The following is a 16,841-nucleotide window of genomic DNA, read 5'->3' on the forward strand; positions in this document are numbered from 1 at the left end:
CTAAAGATATTCACCGCTTATATATATGTTTATGAGTGAAGGTACACATCAATCTTATTCTCCAACATTTATCTTATTGGCGTTAAGCTAATCCTAAGTTTATGTATTCAATGCTCAGCGTTTTCCAAAAGGAGTTCTTTATAATGTGAGTTACAATTGGTGAATAATTTTATAAAAAAAAAAAAACTATTATAATTAATATAGAGCTGAGGAGTCTAAATGATTTTAAACACAAGTCCAAGTTCCAAAAGAACCACAACAGTATTTAACATAACATTTAAGATCTAGGTTGCAGAGTAATAAAATATTTTCAAAAACAGACAATACATAACTAAGGTATAGCTCTAATGTGAACGAGCGAAGTTTCTAGCGGAGAGTAATCTCTCCAGAATCAACTTTGAAATCACGGATAAACATATTTATTGCCAACTGATGAATTAGGGCATGTATATTTTGTAAACTTGTAAATTTTTAGCAATTTCGGCCTTAGACATTTTCATAGTCTCAATAGTTTTCCAGGTGGAGAAGCGGAATACTTGCCATCTTTTTACCAATAACTATGCTGCTATCGTACACGTTACAATGTCTGGAAACGATGTATTATGTAATGTGGACTTAAAGTGGAACTTTTTGTATCCTGCTATCTCATAACCTTTAAACAGAGTGATACCAGCTCCACCAGTTAATATTCAGATCATGTTGCTACAGTCTCTTTTATGTATGCTATTAGGAATTTTATGTACATCCGATCTACCGTTTTGCACATGACTTTTGCACCTGCACGTTAGTTCGTTCCATCGTGTTTTGATTTTATTCACCATGCTTCTATACACATATTCACCATGCTTCTATACAGATCGTCGCATAGACATATGCGATTCGAAATTACTGCCTTGATTGCTGCTTGGATGAATGTATGGTAGATGTTGATTCTAGAATTGCTTACAGGTTCATTAAAGGCCAGCTCCGCGGCTTGGCAAGGCAATAGCACAGACTTTCTCTGCTTGAAATATACTGCATCGGTTTGGCAACTTAAAGGGCTGCCTTATGTTAAACACCGGACGGGATATTTCCACGGTGTTTAGAGTGTTGTGCGTAGCTTACATAAATATCTTTACGTCAACCATCTTTTTCAACGTTAACTTTGAAATTTCTTTGCTATTTGAAAAGTGGGATCATGAAGTGGATGCTTGCCAAATCGCCATTACCCACCCAGCTATGACCGAGGGTTCCATGTATAAATTCTTCTACAGCCAGTAGCCGATTTTTCTGTTATATACACAGCGTAGCAGTCCTCCAAACACTACATACATACTGCTGTACCGTATAACAGAACTGATCTTACAATAGCAGTGTAGTCCCAGTGAATGAAAGAGAGAGAGAGTCTAAAATGTAAATATGAGCTAACAAATCCGTATTTATGCTTTGGAATAGAGTTGACACAAATGAATTTTTATTTTCTACTTATTATTAATTACTAAATCGTGAAAATATATTACCAAAATAATGGGTTGGACATAATCGCTTAGCAGAGTTGATTTTTACGAGCAACCATGGATCGGTTTCGCAACAGGCTTCTCTAATGGATGCTGCGCATTCTGAGTGACACCGTACAGTGCGCACTGAAGACGCTATTGATACGAATATCGACTTTCTGGAGTATTTTGCGAAAGAGTCTTTGTTCGTGCACTTACCAAAAAATACTCGTGCAAGAAATAAGCCGAACAGCCATCAACCAAGTCGCACGTTGGGCAAAGGGGCTCAATTTCGATTTACAACGATCCCGATTTTCACAAGATTTTCATATTCATAATTTTGTTCAGCTGAAGCTCACTTTTGGTTGAATGCCGATGGTAATAAACAAATTTGTAATTATGATAATCCACAAACCATTATAGAGATCCTCAAAATATTCACAGCTTGGTGTGCTCTATGGGCAAAGAAAATCATTCTTCACTGGGTAATTTTTGTTGATTTGGGCGAAACAAAAAATGTATTTTGGAGCGTCGGCCTCCAAGATCGTGCAGTTTAAGGGACATTTGCCCGAAATCATTTTAAAACATAATGTTAAATTATTATAAGAAAGATACATTCTTCTGCATAACTTTAAATTTTTAAGACTTTTATATAGAAAGTTTTTGAATGGCATATCAGAGTCACCTAACCATTTTAGTTTTAACTTTCAAAGCGTAATTAGAACAGATAAAGTAAACAAAAATATTTTAGTCAACAATGTTGGAGGATTTATATTATTCCGTTTATATAACCTATTAACAATATATGTACAATGCAGGTATGCCGTAAAAAAACTGGTTACAAATCTCTAAAATTATCACAAACTATATAATTTGTCTGTTAGACGAATTTTTTCCTTAGCAAGAGTCCAATTTAGTTGCCTTATTCCATTTTGTCCATTTATGATTTGCCCTGAGTAGTATTATGGATTTACTTTTCACATTCGATCCAACATTTAGTAAGCCACGGAGTAAGCGGCGTTGTAAGGGTAGTAAGAGGCGTAAGAAGCGACTGGTGCACTGTAAGCGCTGTAAGCAGCGGCAACGGGAGCACTGTAGGCAGCAGCAACTGGGGCGCTATATGCGGCGGCCACGGGTGCAGCAGCTACGGCGGGTGCGGTGTAGGCGGCGGCGACGACGGGGGCAGCAGCAACACCATTGTAATTGCGTGCAATGTATTGCGAGCTCTGAGCGGTAACCACAGCTGGAGCGCTGTAGGCGACTACGGCGGGCTTAGCTGAAGCGCTGGCGACCAAAGCGAGAACGGCGAAAAGAACACACTGTAAGCGAGTAATGTAAGAGAATGTTACAAGATTATATTATTTTTTTAATGTGCACTATTTAAAATATTTACCGATTTGAACATTTTGATTGTTGTTTGTTTTGCTGTGAAGTTGCTAACTAGCGAAGTGCTGAAGTTGTACTACGATTCTATAAAAAAATCTAGCCAGCTTTTATACCAGACCAAGCATATTTTAGCAGCAACTCAAAGCCTGCCAGTAAATGCCATGAGCATTATCCATCTGCCCGCCAAAATATTTAAATTGAATGATTTGTTTTATTTCATATTTTTTGTTTTCAATATTTATGTGTATGTAGATCTGGTAACATCACGCACACAATCGTAAATGTGTTTAGTACACTTTTAATTCCAATTGCCTTAATGAGCATTTTGCGGGCAACGTCACTGGTTTATTTTGCATTTCTACTTGTCGCGCGCTTTGCGAATCATTTCAGTCGACCTTCCACTGCATGTCCCACCTACCGTTGTTCTACAAAACACAGCTCTGATCCACTAAGCCCGTTTGTTTGCCAAAAATTGCTATGCATACATACGGACGAAATAAGAGTTGCCATTTTGCCCTGCGCCCGATGTGGGCCGAAGTATGGATTGAGCGCCAGTCAAGGCTCAGCGGTGTGTTTAGCCGGCGTACGTGTTTGCAAATACTAATTGTCGGTCAACTATATGAGTACCGAACAGATTGATAGCACTACTAACTGATTTATAACAAAAACGAAGGGGTGTGAGTAGGTGGAGGGCGTGATGTATGTGGCTGCTACCGTTCATTGCTCGCTGTTGCCGTCTCAAAGTCAAATATTTCCAGCTGGTGGCGAATATTATTGCAAACACGTACTGAAAGTATAGCAAAAGCAAGAATAATTTCGAGGTAAATTCACAGAAATGGTTGCATTGCACATGCACACCATTGAATATCGTTGATCAATCGATTCAAAGGATTATAGCCGCATCGTGTAAAGTGAGATGTACTCAACAAGTTGAAGAACCTGCAACTTACCACACAGAACATATATATATCATATATTATTCACATGATCCACGTTGAGAAATAATTTAAAATAATTTTTTTTTTTAAATATTATTTAGTAACTCGTAAAATTCACTTTCATAATTTTTTTATAACAAGTAAACTGTCCTCACTCGCAACACCAAGTCGCACGAAGCAATCTCATTAACGTAAGCATCCAAGTGGATTTCAAACCTAGGCCTAATTTGGAAAAATTTGGGTTCGATTTTAAACAACGCGTTCAAAAAACAACGTTTGCGTATTTCAAAGTATATAAAAGGTACAAAGTGTATGAAGGGAACAATGTTATAATTACAAAAAAAAATTAATTTTGTTATAGCTGAAGTTTATTCAATACGTGCTCCAAATTAACGCGTTGTCTATTATAGCCTGACAGAGTTGATGATAACTTGATCTCTAATTTCACAATGTGAACATTGAAAGCGTACAAAATACAGCTTGTGCAAAAACAGAAGCCACTCGAACTTTCCAAGTGGCAACGCTTCATTCTATTGGCTTTTGAGAAGTTCCAAGAAGATCCGACGTTTTCGAGCGAAGTCTTGTTTAGCGTTGAAACACATTTCTGGCTCAATGGGTATGTTAGCAAACAAAATAATCGCTTTTGGGATGAGAGCAACTTGAAAGGATTCAACAGCTGCCTTTCATGGAAATAAAACAACGGTTTGTTGTGGTTTGGGGGCGGTGGAATCATCAGTCCATATTTCTTAAAAAATTATGCTAGTGAGTACGTAAGAAGAAGAGTACGTAACCGTCAATGGCGACCGTTATGCCGCCATAATAACCGGCTATTTGACGCCTGAAATTGAAGCTTGTGATCTCGGCGACATTTGGTTTCAACAAGTCGATTTCTATAAGTATAGATGACACTACACGAGTAAAAACTTTTTAAGACTCCCCAAATTTCTGTGTCCTCCAACCTTGATATCCAATGGTTTCAAAAATGCCCACTCATTTGCCTATCTGCAGCTATGAAAGCAGGACCATTGCTGTTAAGCCATTGCTGGGTGATGTTTGTCTTGTTGCTGGACGGTCTAATGATCCTCATCGTAGGGAGTATCACTTTACTGCTTTACCAAACCTTCTGAAACATTTTTTCATTCACTTTTGTCCAGTTTCAACTCCTTTTCCACAAAAGTGAAAATGTGTAATGCTTTTACGTTAGGCTCCCCACAAAATCATTACAGCAGCTGGATGTTAAACATGATGAATTTTTGCTTCTTTTGAAGTTTTTCCGCGATTTTGTGACTTTGCTTCTTAAAAAATCATCAACAGTGAACATTTTTTCATCATTTTAAAGGATACTTTCATGGCCGTTGAACACATGTCACGGAAGAAGCCGCTTACATATGTAGAGCTTAATTCTCTTTAAGCGAAATGTCAGAAGATGATCGGTCTATCAGTGGTAAGCTTTTATGAGCAGATCATCTTGAATAAGTATTTGCATTGATCTGGTCGACATACTTGTATGAGAATTTATGCGAATGCATTCGCCAATTTGTATGGCTAACTTGGTTTGAACTTCGCAAGGAAAACCACTTCTCTTTCTGTCCTAAACTGTAGACATTTTCGAAAACCGATGAATAGTGTGTAAACAACCACTCTTTAAACTCTTAAGCAAAGTGATCCCCGCAATGCGATTTTCTTTAGCTCCCCAACTTTGTTACGTATAATAAGCGAAAGCAAGCAATAAACTGATTATGTAAGCATTGTAAATTTCGCAATAGAACTTATCGCAAGACGAAGTATACTAATATGAAAAAATTAGTAAGATTTCGTAATAATTTTAAGAATTTTTAATTTATGTTCTTATAATTCACATCGTCTCCTTTTATGTTTCTTTTTTTTTTTTTTTGTTTTGTTTTTTTATTTTTTTGCGTCTGCTCATCACTGCCACGATATTCGGCCGATTGATCATTTACGGGTCTTTAGCATAGTGCCAAGACTCATGGCCAGTAGCAATACGTTCATGACATCCTGGTAGTCGGAACGCATTGTTTCACAGGCGTTGTTTTTTGAAAAAATTGAGTGATGTTGGAACCAATTGTGCTTTCACTTTTCTCAGGATAAAATGATCTTTCAAAGTTTTACTGATTCTTACAACTTCACAACGATGCCAGTAAGATCTCAGACAGTGAATCCTCGATTCTCAAGCACCAATTCCTTTATTTTATTGCCGCGTTGACCATCAGCTGATTATGATGGCCGCCCACGACCCTCTTTGAATAATTTTTACCAATCATGAACACTTGGTCGCTTGTAAACAATCATCACCGAAGTCCTGTTCCAACATTCTGCACGTTTAGGCTCCAGAAATTTCATTCCGCTCACAAAATTTAAAAGAACTTCTTTATTGAATAATTTCACTTATCATAAAAATCGTCGAGTGCACTTTATGTATGTACATACATAATCTCACATTTAGGTAGTATAAAAGTAATTTTGGAGAATCAATCAATTTTCAGTTTTCTTTATGCGATACTCGGATAAGTCTCTCAGAGTTAATGTGGTATGATTTATGCGTTTAAGTTAAAGAAAACTAAGGCTTTGTTTAGCCAATATTCTAAAGTAATCTAACAAGATTAACCTAATATTCAGAAGCTTGAACTTGAACACAAAAGCGATTTTATTCGGTGATCTTCCTCCGGAGTGCATATCTAACACAAAAACCTTCCAATAAAATTCTTAATTTTTTTTATATATTTTCATTCCTTCTTTAAGGCGCTTGCTAGACCCGTGCAAATATTGCGCAATATAATAACAATCCATCTAATTGAGTAGCACATGCTAACAGAAAATGAAATGCTGAAACAAAACCACTTTTATTAAGTACATCGAATGATTTTCACATTTTTTAATATTTTTTGTATTATCTTTTATTTTTTATTTGAACTGCGGCACATCATTGTAACACACTTTCTATTTATAAAGTTTTCTTATCTTAAGTTCTTAGTTTTATTCACAATATTTGTGGAGAGTATTGTTTACATAATCACTTGAAGTTCTCTTTGGTATTCTTTCCGCAGCATTCGCCACATCACTCATTCGGCACAATGCTCTATATTTGAATTGACCGTTGCACTAGAATGAAAAACAATACTCGCTCCCCGTCTTGAGAAGTACTCGCGTCGCTTGATTTTCCACGCATAAACCACCACAACGCCGACCAAAAGCACGATCATCGCCAGCAAAGCGATCTTCATCAGCAACAAATACAACTCCAGACGTTTCTCGTGCAGACGCAATGTATTCATCGATTGTTGCAGCACTGTTTGTAACGTGTTCATATCGTTCAACTCATGTTCGACCTCTTGTAGCGCGGCCTTATCCACACCCTTCGAAGTGCTGACGCAGGAGACATCGCGTATGTGTGAACGCTCGGCTGCATTTTCCTCTGGCTCGATGTGCAGCATCACCGAAGTGGAGAGTTGCGGCGGCACCAGCAGTGTATGCAAGTAGGTACAGTTGAACTGGTTGCGCGATACACCGAGTTTGGAGAGATTCGGGAAGACATACGAGAAGCCGCCTTTACCATGTACCTCGGTCAAATTATTGCCATCGATATAAAGATAACGCAGGTTGGACAAATAAGGCACAAACATATCCAAATTCACTTCGGTTAGATTATTATAGGACAAGTCGAGTGTCTCCAAATTCACCTGCTTGGAGAACATGCCAAAAGTGAGTTGACACAAACCGATCGCACGCAATGAGAGCACACGGAGCCGTTTCAACCGATCAAACGTCGTGATATTGACCGGACCAATGGGATTGTTGGCCAAGTCCAGCTGCAGCAGACCGGTGATATTCGTGATATTCTTTATATCGCTCAGATTATTCGAACCAAGTATTAAGGTTTCCAAGAACAGTGTATTGATCATTTGCACTTCGATTATGCGATTGTGATCGGCACGCACATGCTTGGTACCGTTAACGTAAATACGCGTTAAATTATTGTAATCCACCTGTAGCTGTGTCAGTATGCTCTTATTACCCATCTCGAACTCTGTCAAGTTATTGGCGGTCAACAGCAGATTCTCCAAACCATATGCTGACTGAAAGCTATCCGGATGTAAGCGATAGATATTGTTGTAGGACAAGTTGACGTCAACAATGCGTCGCAAACGATTGAACACTTCGGGTTCAATGTACTCCAAGCGATTGTTGTTAATCGCTATTGTCGACAAATACTGATTCTCCAGCAGCAGATCTTTTGGCAACTTGCGTATGGCATTATATGAGAGTTGCAACTTGTCCAAGCTACTTAAGCCTTTGAAGGCGTTCTCATTCAGCACCTCAATACGATTGTGACTAAGATCGAGCCGCATCAAATTGCTGGCACCCATAAAAACGGATGTGGTTATTTGTGTAATGTTGTTGTTGCTCATGTTGAGTATGCTCAAATTGCTCGCTGCGCCGAAAGTGTTGCGTGGCACATCCAAAATCTCCGTAAAAGAAACGTCCAGCGTCTTCAGATAGGCGAAGACATCGAACAATTTGAAGGGTATGTAAAGGAGGCGTGAATCGTAGAATTTCATAAATTTTGTATTGTTCGCTTTGGGATATTTTTGTATTTTAACGATTTGACTGTGCGACACGACAAAGCCGGAGACCGTGCAATAAGCTTCACTTGTGGACATATCGTACATGCGCTCAAATTCATCGCATTTCAATGTGATATCCTCGGTGGCGGCGATACCGTTTAGCACTACTTGCAGGATTAAAATTAATTGTATATTATTTATAAGTCGCGTCATTTTCGCGAACGGAACAAATTCACCAGGCGACTGCTGTAAAGCAACTAAATCCCACTTGTAAGCTGAAGTCAGCTCAGATGAAAGTCTGCAGTGTCTGAAGCGATTAAGGAAGTGGATGCTAGTCTGCTGATATACATTTGCTGTAATATTTGTTTTATTGGCATATGGCATTACATTTATCCAGACTTTGCGCAAAATATAATATATTCACTACAATATAAGCCCATGCATCCTTATCAAGTACTGCCCAGCATTTCGAACGGGAAGATAAGTCGCACATAAAACGCCATACAAATTTTCATATATGGGGTAAACACACACAAACATATGCGGCACAATAATATTTATAACTCAAACATTGCTGTACCAACTTTTAAGATCAATGATTTTTATTAACGTCGCCTCTAGTGACCAATTAATATTTAACCTAGCTTATTTTTGAATAGCTGAAACCTTTTGTTTACTCTTTAAATAGAGTTTTTTCCGGTGCTTCTGAAGGTTTGTACACAGCTGATGCACAGATATTTTAAAATTGTATTATTATTTGAAATCGGAGTAGACATTTGGATGGTACTCACTGCCGAATGAACCTTAATTAATGAGGGATTCTCCTATTTGTACAATAGCAATAATTCTGAAAATATCTTCTAACACTCAAGGAAGAGCTAAGTTCGAGTGTAACCAAACACGGATCAAAGTCCGCGAAATATTTAAGTGTACATACTATAGATGTAGGCAAAATTTATATGAAAATAGCTTGGCGGATATATATGATATGAGTTCTGTTTTGACACAAGGGTATCTTATTAATATAACGGGATATTCAATAAGGACGCTACAAAAATATACCCATAGGGATAGCAAACGGCACCGTGTTTTCCCCGCCCTTTTGACAGTTCTCTTCAGTAAGGTTTCCCATTTCAGCATGCCAACAGGAGGTGGGCATCTCTGTGACGTCGTTGTGGAGAATTTTGTGAAAAGATCTTGGCCTACATCCTTACTAAATCAAATTGACATAAGAACTGAAGCCGCTTGACCACCAGAACGTTCGTGAATTAGGTTGAGCAACAACTTGAAAGTGATCCTGTTTTTTCACCGAAAGTTCTCTTCAGGAATGAGGCTCATTTCTGGCTGAATGGCTTCGTAAAATATGAGTTACACTACTTTCTGTGGCACTACGTCAAGCCTATGGTCTATGCCAACAATGCAGCGACGATTGATGAACTTCGTGCGAATATCGGAAGTAAAATTGCAGCGGTATCGGCGGATTTGAAAACCGTCGAAAATTGTGTTCAGCGTCTGGACTTCTGCAAGCGTTTCATACATACAAAATTTCTACTGAATAGTGAAAGAATGAGATGGAAACTAAAAATATGTTATATATGTATATATTAGCATGATTTTTGTCTGATATCGCCCATTTTCACATTGAATTGTAGGGATGGTTAAAATCACATACTGAACTTGGTTGAAAGCGTTTGATTGCGAGATATTGATTTTCACCTAAACGTGGGAGATGACACGACCATTGCCCAAATTTGACACCGATCCACCTGTATCATCTTGAGTATAAAAGTTCTTGTTCCTGGTGCATTTATTTATTTATTTATCGCGCTTTTAGTAGTTTTTAACAAAACTGTTATTTGGCGAGTGAGCAGCTTTAGTGGTTTAGAAGATATGTACAACTCTTATTTTTTTATTTTTTCCCCTAAGGTTCCCTTGCTACTGCGATACCATGTACCAAAGTCATAATAAAGGCCTCAGTTATGGCATTTTATAGACACAACTATTATACTCAGTAGCAACATGTTGCAAGAGTATAAAAGAGATTTTTTTGCAAATACGAAGCGTTTCATGTCTACAAAGCATTAATAACCGCTCATATCACTAATGACGTGCTTTAGAATCGAATGAATGCACAAAGACATACTATATACAAGTATATATATAACTTAGGCTTAAAAGAAAAAGTGTTACTTCCGCTGCGGCTGCACCAAAGCGGTGATAAACACAGAGACCTTGAGGAAGGGCAATGATTATATCTGAAATAAATGCGAATAAATGAGCAACGCTTTAGCAAAAATAACTGTTTGTTTATAGAGCGGACATTTAAAGAGACCAGCACAGTTGCGCCAACATATTAACGCATAATGCGAGTATCAAAGGTCAAGTGAAGCAGTGGAAATACACTGGAACTATAAGAGTATAAAATATTATCACAATTCATTTTATGTTTTCTTCCGAAAACTCACATTTTATTGCATACACATGAATTTATCAACAATATCGTAAAATTTCTTTATCGTAAATATATATATATGTATATATTTCTTTTTTTTTCCTATAAAATCGTAAATCACTAAAACAGCAGACTATTACATTCACTTCTTCAACAAAAGCGGTGCGGTGTAGGCAGGAGCGTAAGGCGACGCGTAATACGGCGAAGCTACGTAGGGCGAGGCGAAGTACGGTGCTGGTGCCACATAGGGTGAAGCCAGGTAGGGCGCCGCAAAGTGGCCGTGATAGTCGCGGGTGTAGATGGCAGCTGAGGGCGCGGCGGCGACCACGGGCGCAGTGTAGGCGAGCACGCTAGGTTTGGGCTCAGCACGGACGACGGCAGCCAGGACCAAAAGGACGAAGGCGATATACTTGAACATTTTGTTAATTTTTAATTTGAATAGAGAACGCGTTACTGCTGAATATGTGTGATTGGCGAGTAGTTAAACTGCTTTGCTGCGGTAAGTTGGGTTCGCAGAGGTTTATATATTAAGACAGTTATATCACAAACATAATCCATAGTCAAGAACCTTGAGTGCCAATTCGGCTAGTTGGTACTTGGTTTTTACCAAGCGTAGTAAGAGTTAAAAGCAGAAGCAGAAACGTGGTAGCCATGACTCCTATTACCCGCAGCACATTCCTTTTTTGGGTCTCAAAATATACACACATTTACATATGCAGCACAGCTAAGTAGTCGCGCATTGTCATGTTAGTGACAGCTCTTTAAGGAATTGTCAAAATTATGCAATTTCACCAGAGCGTCATTATGCTTAAAAATATATTCAATATGTATGTAGGTGTGTGCATATATGTTTACTCTTTCATTTTAAAAGCTTGTTATCCACATTTTGTTTTGCTTCGCTTGCGCGCTTTTCGTAGCCGGCAGCAATGCAACGTGACTGCCATTGCTGATTAAGTTTGTAAGTAATATCGCTGAAGCGGCTGTCCGCCGACGCAGCGCAGAAAACGCCAGTAATCAAAGCTCTAATAAAGCTGCAAATGTGTAGCGACCTAAAATTCCTTTATGACGTTATATTTTCAAAATCCATACAATATGTAGAAAGATGGAAAGTATTTTCAACTCGGATCGGAAGAATCTGTCTACTGTGCTAGTAGGTGAACAGCACTCGCCAAGTGACTCTTTTTTACCCATTTCTCCCTCATACTTCCGAGTGCAAAGAATACAAGAAGATACCAACAGAATTAGGCTTGGTGACGCGGTAATCTAAATAATTAGTAACAAAACAAAGTGTACGAGAATTTCAAAGTACAGTAATAACCCGGGCTTACGCCCTAGTAGTGTCCGAGCAACTGCCCTATAAGTCGAATTGATGTAAGTCGGGGTTCAACTTTACATATTATATCAGTACATATAGAGTATGTTTAATCGGAATCAGAGAATTTAGTTACCTAGAAATAAAAAAAAAAGTTTGATAAAGTGTAAGATAATAAAATAAATTCACATTGTTACGTATAAAGTTACCCAAACCGAAGTTATTTCGACGTCGATGGCTGCACATATTCTACCAAAGTTGTCTGACTAGTTAAGTTTTCATCCCTTCACGCAAAAGCTCCTCGTAGTACACCAGTAATCTTTTTATTTTCCGTTTTTAGTAGAAACACGTTCTTCATTAGAATCTAATTATTCTGAAACTTGTAACCCCTTTTCAATTGAATTCAGTCCTTCTGTTAAGTTCCACCTGTTGGCAAGATTTATTCTGCGTTGGACTTCGAGGCGGATTTTTTTTTTTTTTTTTTTTTTTTTTTTTTTTTTTTTTTTTTTTTTTTTTTTTTTTTTTTTTTTTTTTTTTTTTTTTTTTTTTTTTTGACGTTGTTTCCAGTTTCGAAGTTATAATTGTCAAGTGCGACGGCAGCTTGTTTGATAACAGGAAATAGTTCATCTTGCCCTCTTTCAATACCGGACTCATTTGCTTTTCTTTCTTTTCCAATCTGGAGAAAGCAGAACTAACTGCCGAAGTCAGTTTCGTATGCCAGCAGTTGTACACTCTTGTAGAAGATTGTCATTTTATTCATATCTACAGCTGGAATTATTTTCAACAGGAGTAGATTCAAGAAGAAGATTAAATGGATTCGCCTGAATAAAACCCGATGGTGACAGAGCTTTTGGTATTGCTCAACATCAGTTTACACAGCCATATTAGTTTTGCGGGGATACCAAATTCAGACACAGCGGCATAAATGCAGTTATTTTTCGTGCTTTCAAAAGCATATTTAATCGACGAAGAGGTGGTGTGTGTCGATTCTCTTTTCTAAGGTTTATGGCTTGGTGTATATCTGCTCAGTTGCTGATTGACCTGGAAGCCACACTAACGGTGGGCTTTAATCTTTCACACAATACGATCGAATGAACCTTATATGCGATGTTGAGGAGACTTGTCCCTCGGTAGTTGGCATAGATTGTGGAGTCCCACTTTTTGTGAATTGGGCAGAACGCACTTAAATTCCAATCAACGGGCATACTTTCTGAAGTTGATGCATGCTCCTTATCAGTTCTTTGCCGATTTGTATTTGAATAGGTCGGTCGGAAATCCATCGGGCCCACCGCTTGATTGCTCTTCAGGCGTACAATTGCTATTTGAACTTCTTCATGGTCGGGCAATTGAACGTATGCACCATTGTCATCGATTGGGGAATCGGGTTCGCCTTCTCTTGGCATTATACTTTCAAAGACTTCAGTAGGCTGGGGAAAAATTCCCTCCATAATTTTAGTATGCTCTTCTTACTTACACATTTCGGCTTTTCTCTTTTTCTGTCTGCAAATGCGTCTCGTTTCCCTCTTCAGCCCTTGGTATCTATCGCATCCCGCACGTGTTGTAGTCGCGTGTATCGTTGCGAGTTAGGCAGCCTCCACTGCCTCCACTCCAATCTAGCAATTATTGTACGATAGCATGATCTACCTCTAAATTTAATTTGTTGGCGATATTGATCACTTCTGCTATAATTTATCCAGGATTTAATACTGGTACTTCTTAGGTTTCAGTGGTGAAAATGTGTTCACATCATTTTTTTTTTTTTTTTTTTTTTTGTTTCAAGACACCATTCCAAGAGTTTCGTGAAACATCATAGTTTTGTCTCATAGTTTCATGTAGATCTGCAGATGATCGCCTTTTTTAGTAAGATTTCCAATTTTTTAATGACTCCGTAGTCCAACCATTGGTTGAAGCATGCAATTAGTATTTGGTGGCAAAAATACAATTTTCACTCGTGAATCGAAGAAAATTATAGTTTCGGGAGGAGGACCTGGAGCAATGTCAATCAGGTACATTATTTAAATGGGATTAATTTTAATTGACAGTATACAAAAAGAGAAGCAGTCACCCAACCTTTAGCATTAGATTTCCAGATCACAGGCAAATTAGCTTTGGATTGCATCAGCTTTAAATACTTAATTTTTAGACGCCTTCTCAGCTTCTTCTTTTCAGTTTTTCAAAAAATCATTTCCCACCACACTAGTACCGCTAGTTGAACATTCTCAAGTTTCCACTATAAGAGTATTCCATTCTATATTAATGGCTTACCTATAGTTTCATAAAATCAAAGGACTAATTTTGATGAGAAATCTCACCTTTTATGTCTTCTGCAGTCAGCCAATGGTTTCCTTGCTCTCTCCTCCGTATTATTCTTCCCCTACAGCCTACTCTCTACGATAAACTGTAAATAATTCAGCTAAGATCCGATAACCTTAACGGTAACAAACTGAAGATTTCCTACTGCACTTAATAATTGACGGCACTGTAGCGGTTGCCTGACCAAAGGCGCCTAAATGCGCACCACAGTTTTACAACGTCGACTTCTTCTTGTAAATAGATGTGTTCGTTATTTGCATGAGCCAGTAGGAAAGTTTAGACTAAATGCGTGTTAAAATAATGTAACGAATTAAATAAATTTTAACTGTTCGTTTTACTCAAATTATATCTTTATTGACATACAAATGGTTGTTCAAGAAAAATTAAAACTACCGCTTGTTCCTAAATGAAATGTGAAACCAAAATTTACGGAAAAATTACCCACTGGCTTAAGTGCTAAATGATATCCTGTTTGAGTTGGTTTGCCATACAATAACGTCTTTTTAATCACCTTATATAACGAATAACCTTTACGCTGTAGTAAGACATAGTAGTATTTTATATGCTGATTAAATTCGTCGAATACATTTACGGGTATATATTTCGTATCCACTTCCGGCGCAGTCAGTAAAATAACTACTGAATCGTCAGCCGACCAATTGGCAGAAGTTTGTTCCAAAGCGGCCGTTACGTTCTCGTAATCTCCACCAAGACTATTTAGCTGGCGCCCACTGCTTAAACCAGCTGAGTGTTCTGTCAACTTTGTGAGAGATATTTGTGAAGGTGTTTGTAGAAATAACATTGGTACACAAACGAATGGCCGACTGCTAGCAATGATAATGTGAATTGATGTTATGATCAGCACTGCACCTACAAAATTAAAGAATAAACACTTAAATTGATGCGTTGGTGCCGTGATGTGCCAACCTTTGTTTACGTTCATATTTTGACTGCGTTAAGTAGAGTGCGTGCGTAGAATTAGTGTTTACTACCAATTATCTAGATTCCGCATCTTTTATACCAAACTCCACTTTGTACAGTTCAAAACTCCATATGTAATTGCCCGTCGGCTAAAGTTCATAATTAATTTTCTTAATTAATATCATGCCAGTCAAAAGCCCTCATGTTGATGGGTATTTAGTTCAGAAGGATGAGCACTTATTCCAACATATGATGTGTATTTCCATATGATGGGCTTTTGTCATTTAGAAATATGTCTCTATGTATATATTTAGCTTTGTTTTTTGTACGCTTCTACGTACCTATTTTTTATTACATACAAATACGCCATACATATGCATTAAGGATACGAATTGGAGTTGGAACTCTATAGCGTAGTGCCACTACCATCCATTCATACCTATACACTTAAATTTATGCATTAGGGTAGGTAAAAAGATTTTTTTTTTCGCTAGGTACTTTGAAACATAGGTGGTTAGACTTCTCCTTAGATAGTTACCTAAGTAAAAGCTCTTTCTTGTTACAGTTTTATATTTTTTTCTCATTATCAGATGGAAAACTATATCTCGCTTCCAACTACTTGAAAAAATATTAGAATTAAAAAAATATAAAATTAAAAAATATAGAATTAGAGCAATAATTAATTAATAATTAGAGCAATAATTAATTAATAATTATGGCTCTAATAAAATATTGTCCAAATGGCCACCACTGCTCCGTTTGCATATATATCCACCCGGAATTTCGGCTATAGTGCTTTGAATGTTGTCTTTAAGCTATTCGGGCGTAAGTGGTTCATTCACGTAAACTTTTGATTTAACATACCCCAAAGAAAATAGACTAGAGGGGTTAAAAAGCATGATCTTGGTGGCCAATTGACTGTGCAGTTTCTGGAAATCAATGAGCCGAAATATTTTCACGAAATGTATTCATATTTAGACATGCAACATGAGGCAGCACACCGATTTGTTCGAAGTAGAAATCATCTGCGCCAATTTCATCAAATTGAGTTAGAATCGAACAACATCGTATTTTAGCGCTCACTTTTAATGGTAACCTCATATCCTTCACATTTCGAAGGAAATAAAGCTCAATTATGCCGCTAAAACTGCCCACAATAGTCAATAATTCGAGCAACTATAGATCGGTTTCGCTTACGCTTCTTCTTCTGTATTGGCGTTGACACCGCTTACGCGATTATAGCTGATATCGTTATTTCTTGTGAATTATCTCTTCTGCTGCAAGTTCCTTTGCGCTCTTCCTCTTTCTCGCTTTCAACTACGCAATCAAAGACTTCCTGAATATTTTGGTCATCGTATACATCACCGGCGCCCACAATTGAATCAGTATTTGATGGAACTTTTGCTAAACCAATTTCCTCATCGATCGAATCCAATAAGTAGGAAATATCACTGTTTGTTA

General features: G+C 37.8%; 2 protein-coding genes across 3 annotated transcripts; both read right to left on the reverse strand.

Annotated features, from left to right (window-relative positions):
• Positions 1-2,220: 2,220 nt before the first annotated feature.
• Positions 2,221-11,325, reverse strand: LOC108967027 (cuticle protein 16.5). Of its 2 annotated transcripts, none has more exons than XM_018930238.1 (2): positions 11,149-11,325; positions 2,221-2,726 (listed from the first exon to the last, which is right to left on the reverse strand). In XM_018930238.1, exons 1-2 carry the CDS (start codon positions 11,250-11,252, stop codon positions 2,471-2,473), a joined length of 360 nt encoding a protein of 119 aa, XP_018785783.1. In that variant the 5' UTR covers positions 11,253-11,325; the 3' UTR covers positions 2,221-2,470. The 2 variants fall into 2 exon arrangements, with proteins under 2 accessions (XP_018785783.1, XP_018785782.1); XM_018930237.1 differs by lacking the exon at positions 11,149-11,325 and adding an exon at positions 2,869-2,956 and having other exon boundaries at positions 2,221-2,794.
• LOC108967024 (slit homolog 2 protein) lies at positions 6,684-8,625 on the reverse strand. Its single transcript, XM_018930234.1, has one exon. It carries the CDS (start codon positions 8,593-8,595, stop codon positions 6,880-6,882), a length of 1,716 nt encoding a protein of 571 aa, XP_018785779.1. The 5' UTR covers positions 8,596-8,625; the 3' UTR covers positions 6,684-6,879.
• Positions 11,326-16,841: the final 5,516 nt, after the last annotated feature.

The sequence above is a fragment of the Bactrocera latifrons genome, unplaced genomic scaffold, assembly GCF_001853355.1.
Source record: "Bactrocera latifrons isolate USDA-ARS-PBARC rearing strain unplaced genomic scaffold, ASM185335v1 scaffold_172, whole genome shotgun sequence".
In the NCBI taxonomy this organism is placed as follows: Eukaryota; Metazoa; Arthropoda; class Insecta; order Diptera; family Tephritidae; genus Bactrocera; species Bactrocera latifrons.

Excerpts from the sequence above, each read along its gene's own strand:
- LOC108967024 (XM_018930234.1), bottom strand. The coding sequence starts at position 8,595 with ATGACGCGACTTATAAATAATATACAATTAATTTTAATCCTGCAAGTA.
- LOC108967027 (XM_018930238.1), bottom strand. The coding sequence starts at position 11,252 with ATGTTCAAGTATATCGCCTTCGTCCTTTTGGTCCTGGCTGCCGTCGTC. Across the intron at positions 2,727-11,148 it reads GCGCCCGTGGTCGCCGCCGC|CGCTCCAGCTGTGGTTACCG; the intron begins GCCCTCAGCTGC and ends AGTCGCCTACAG.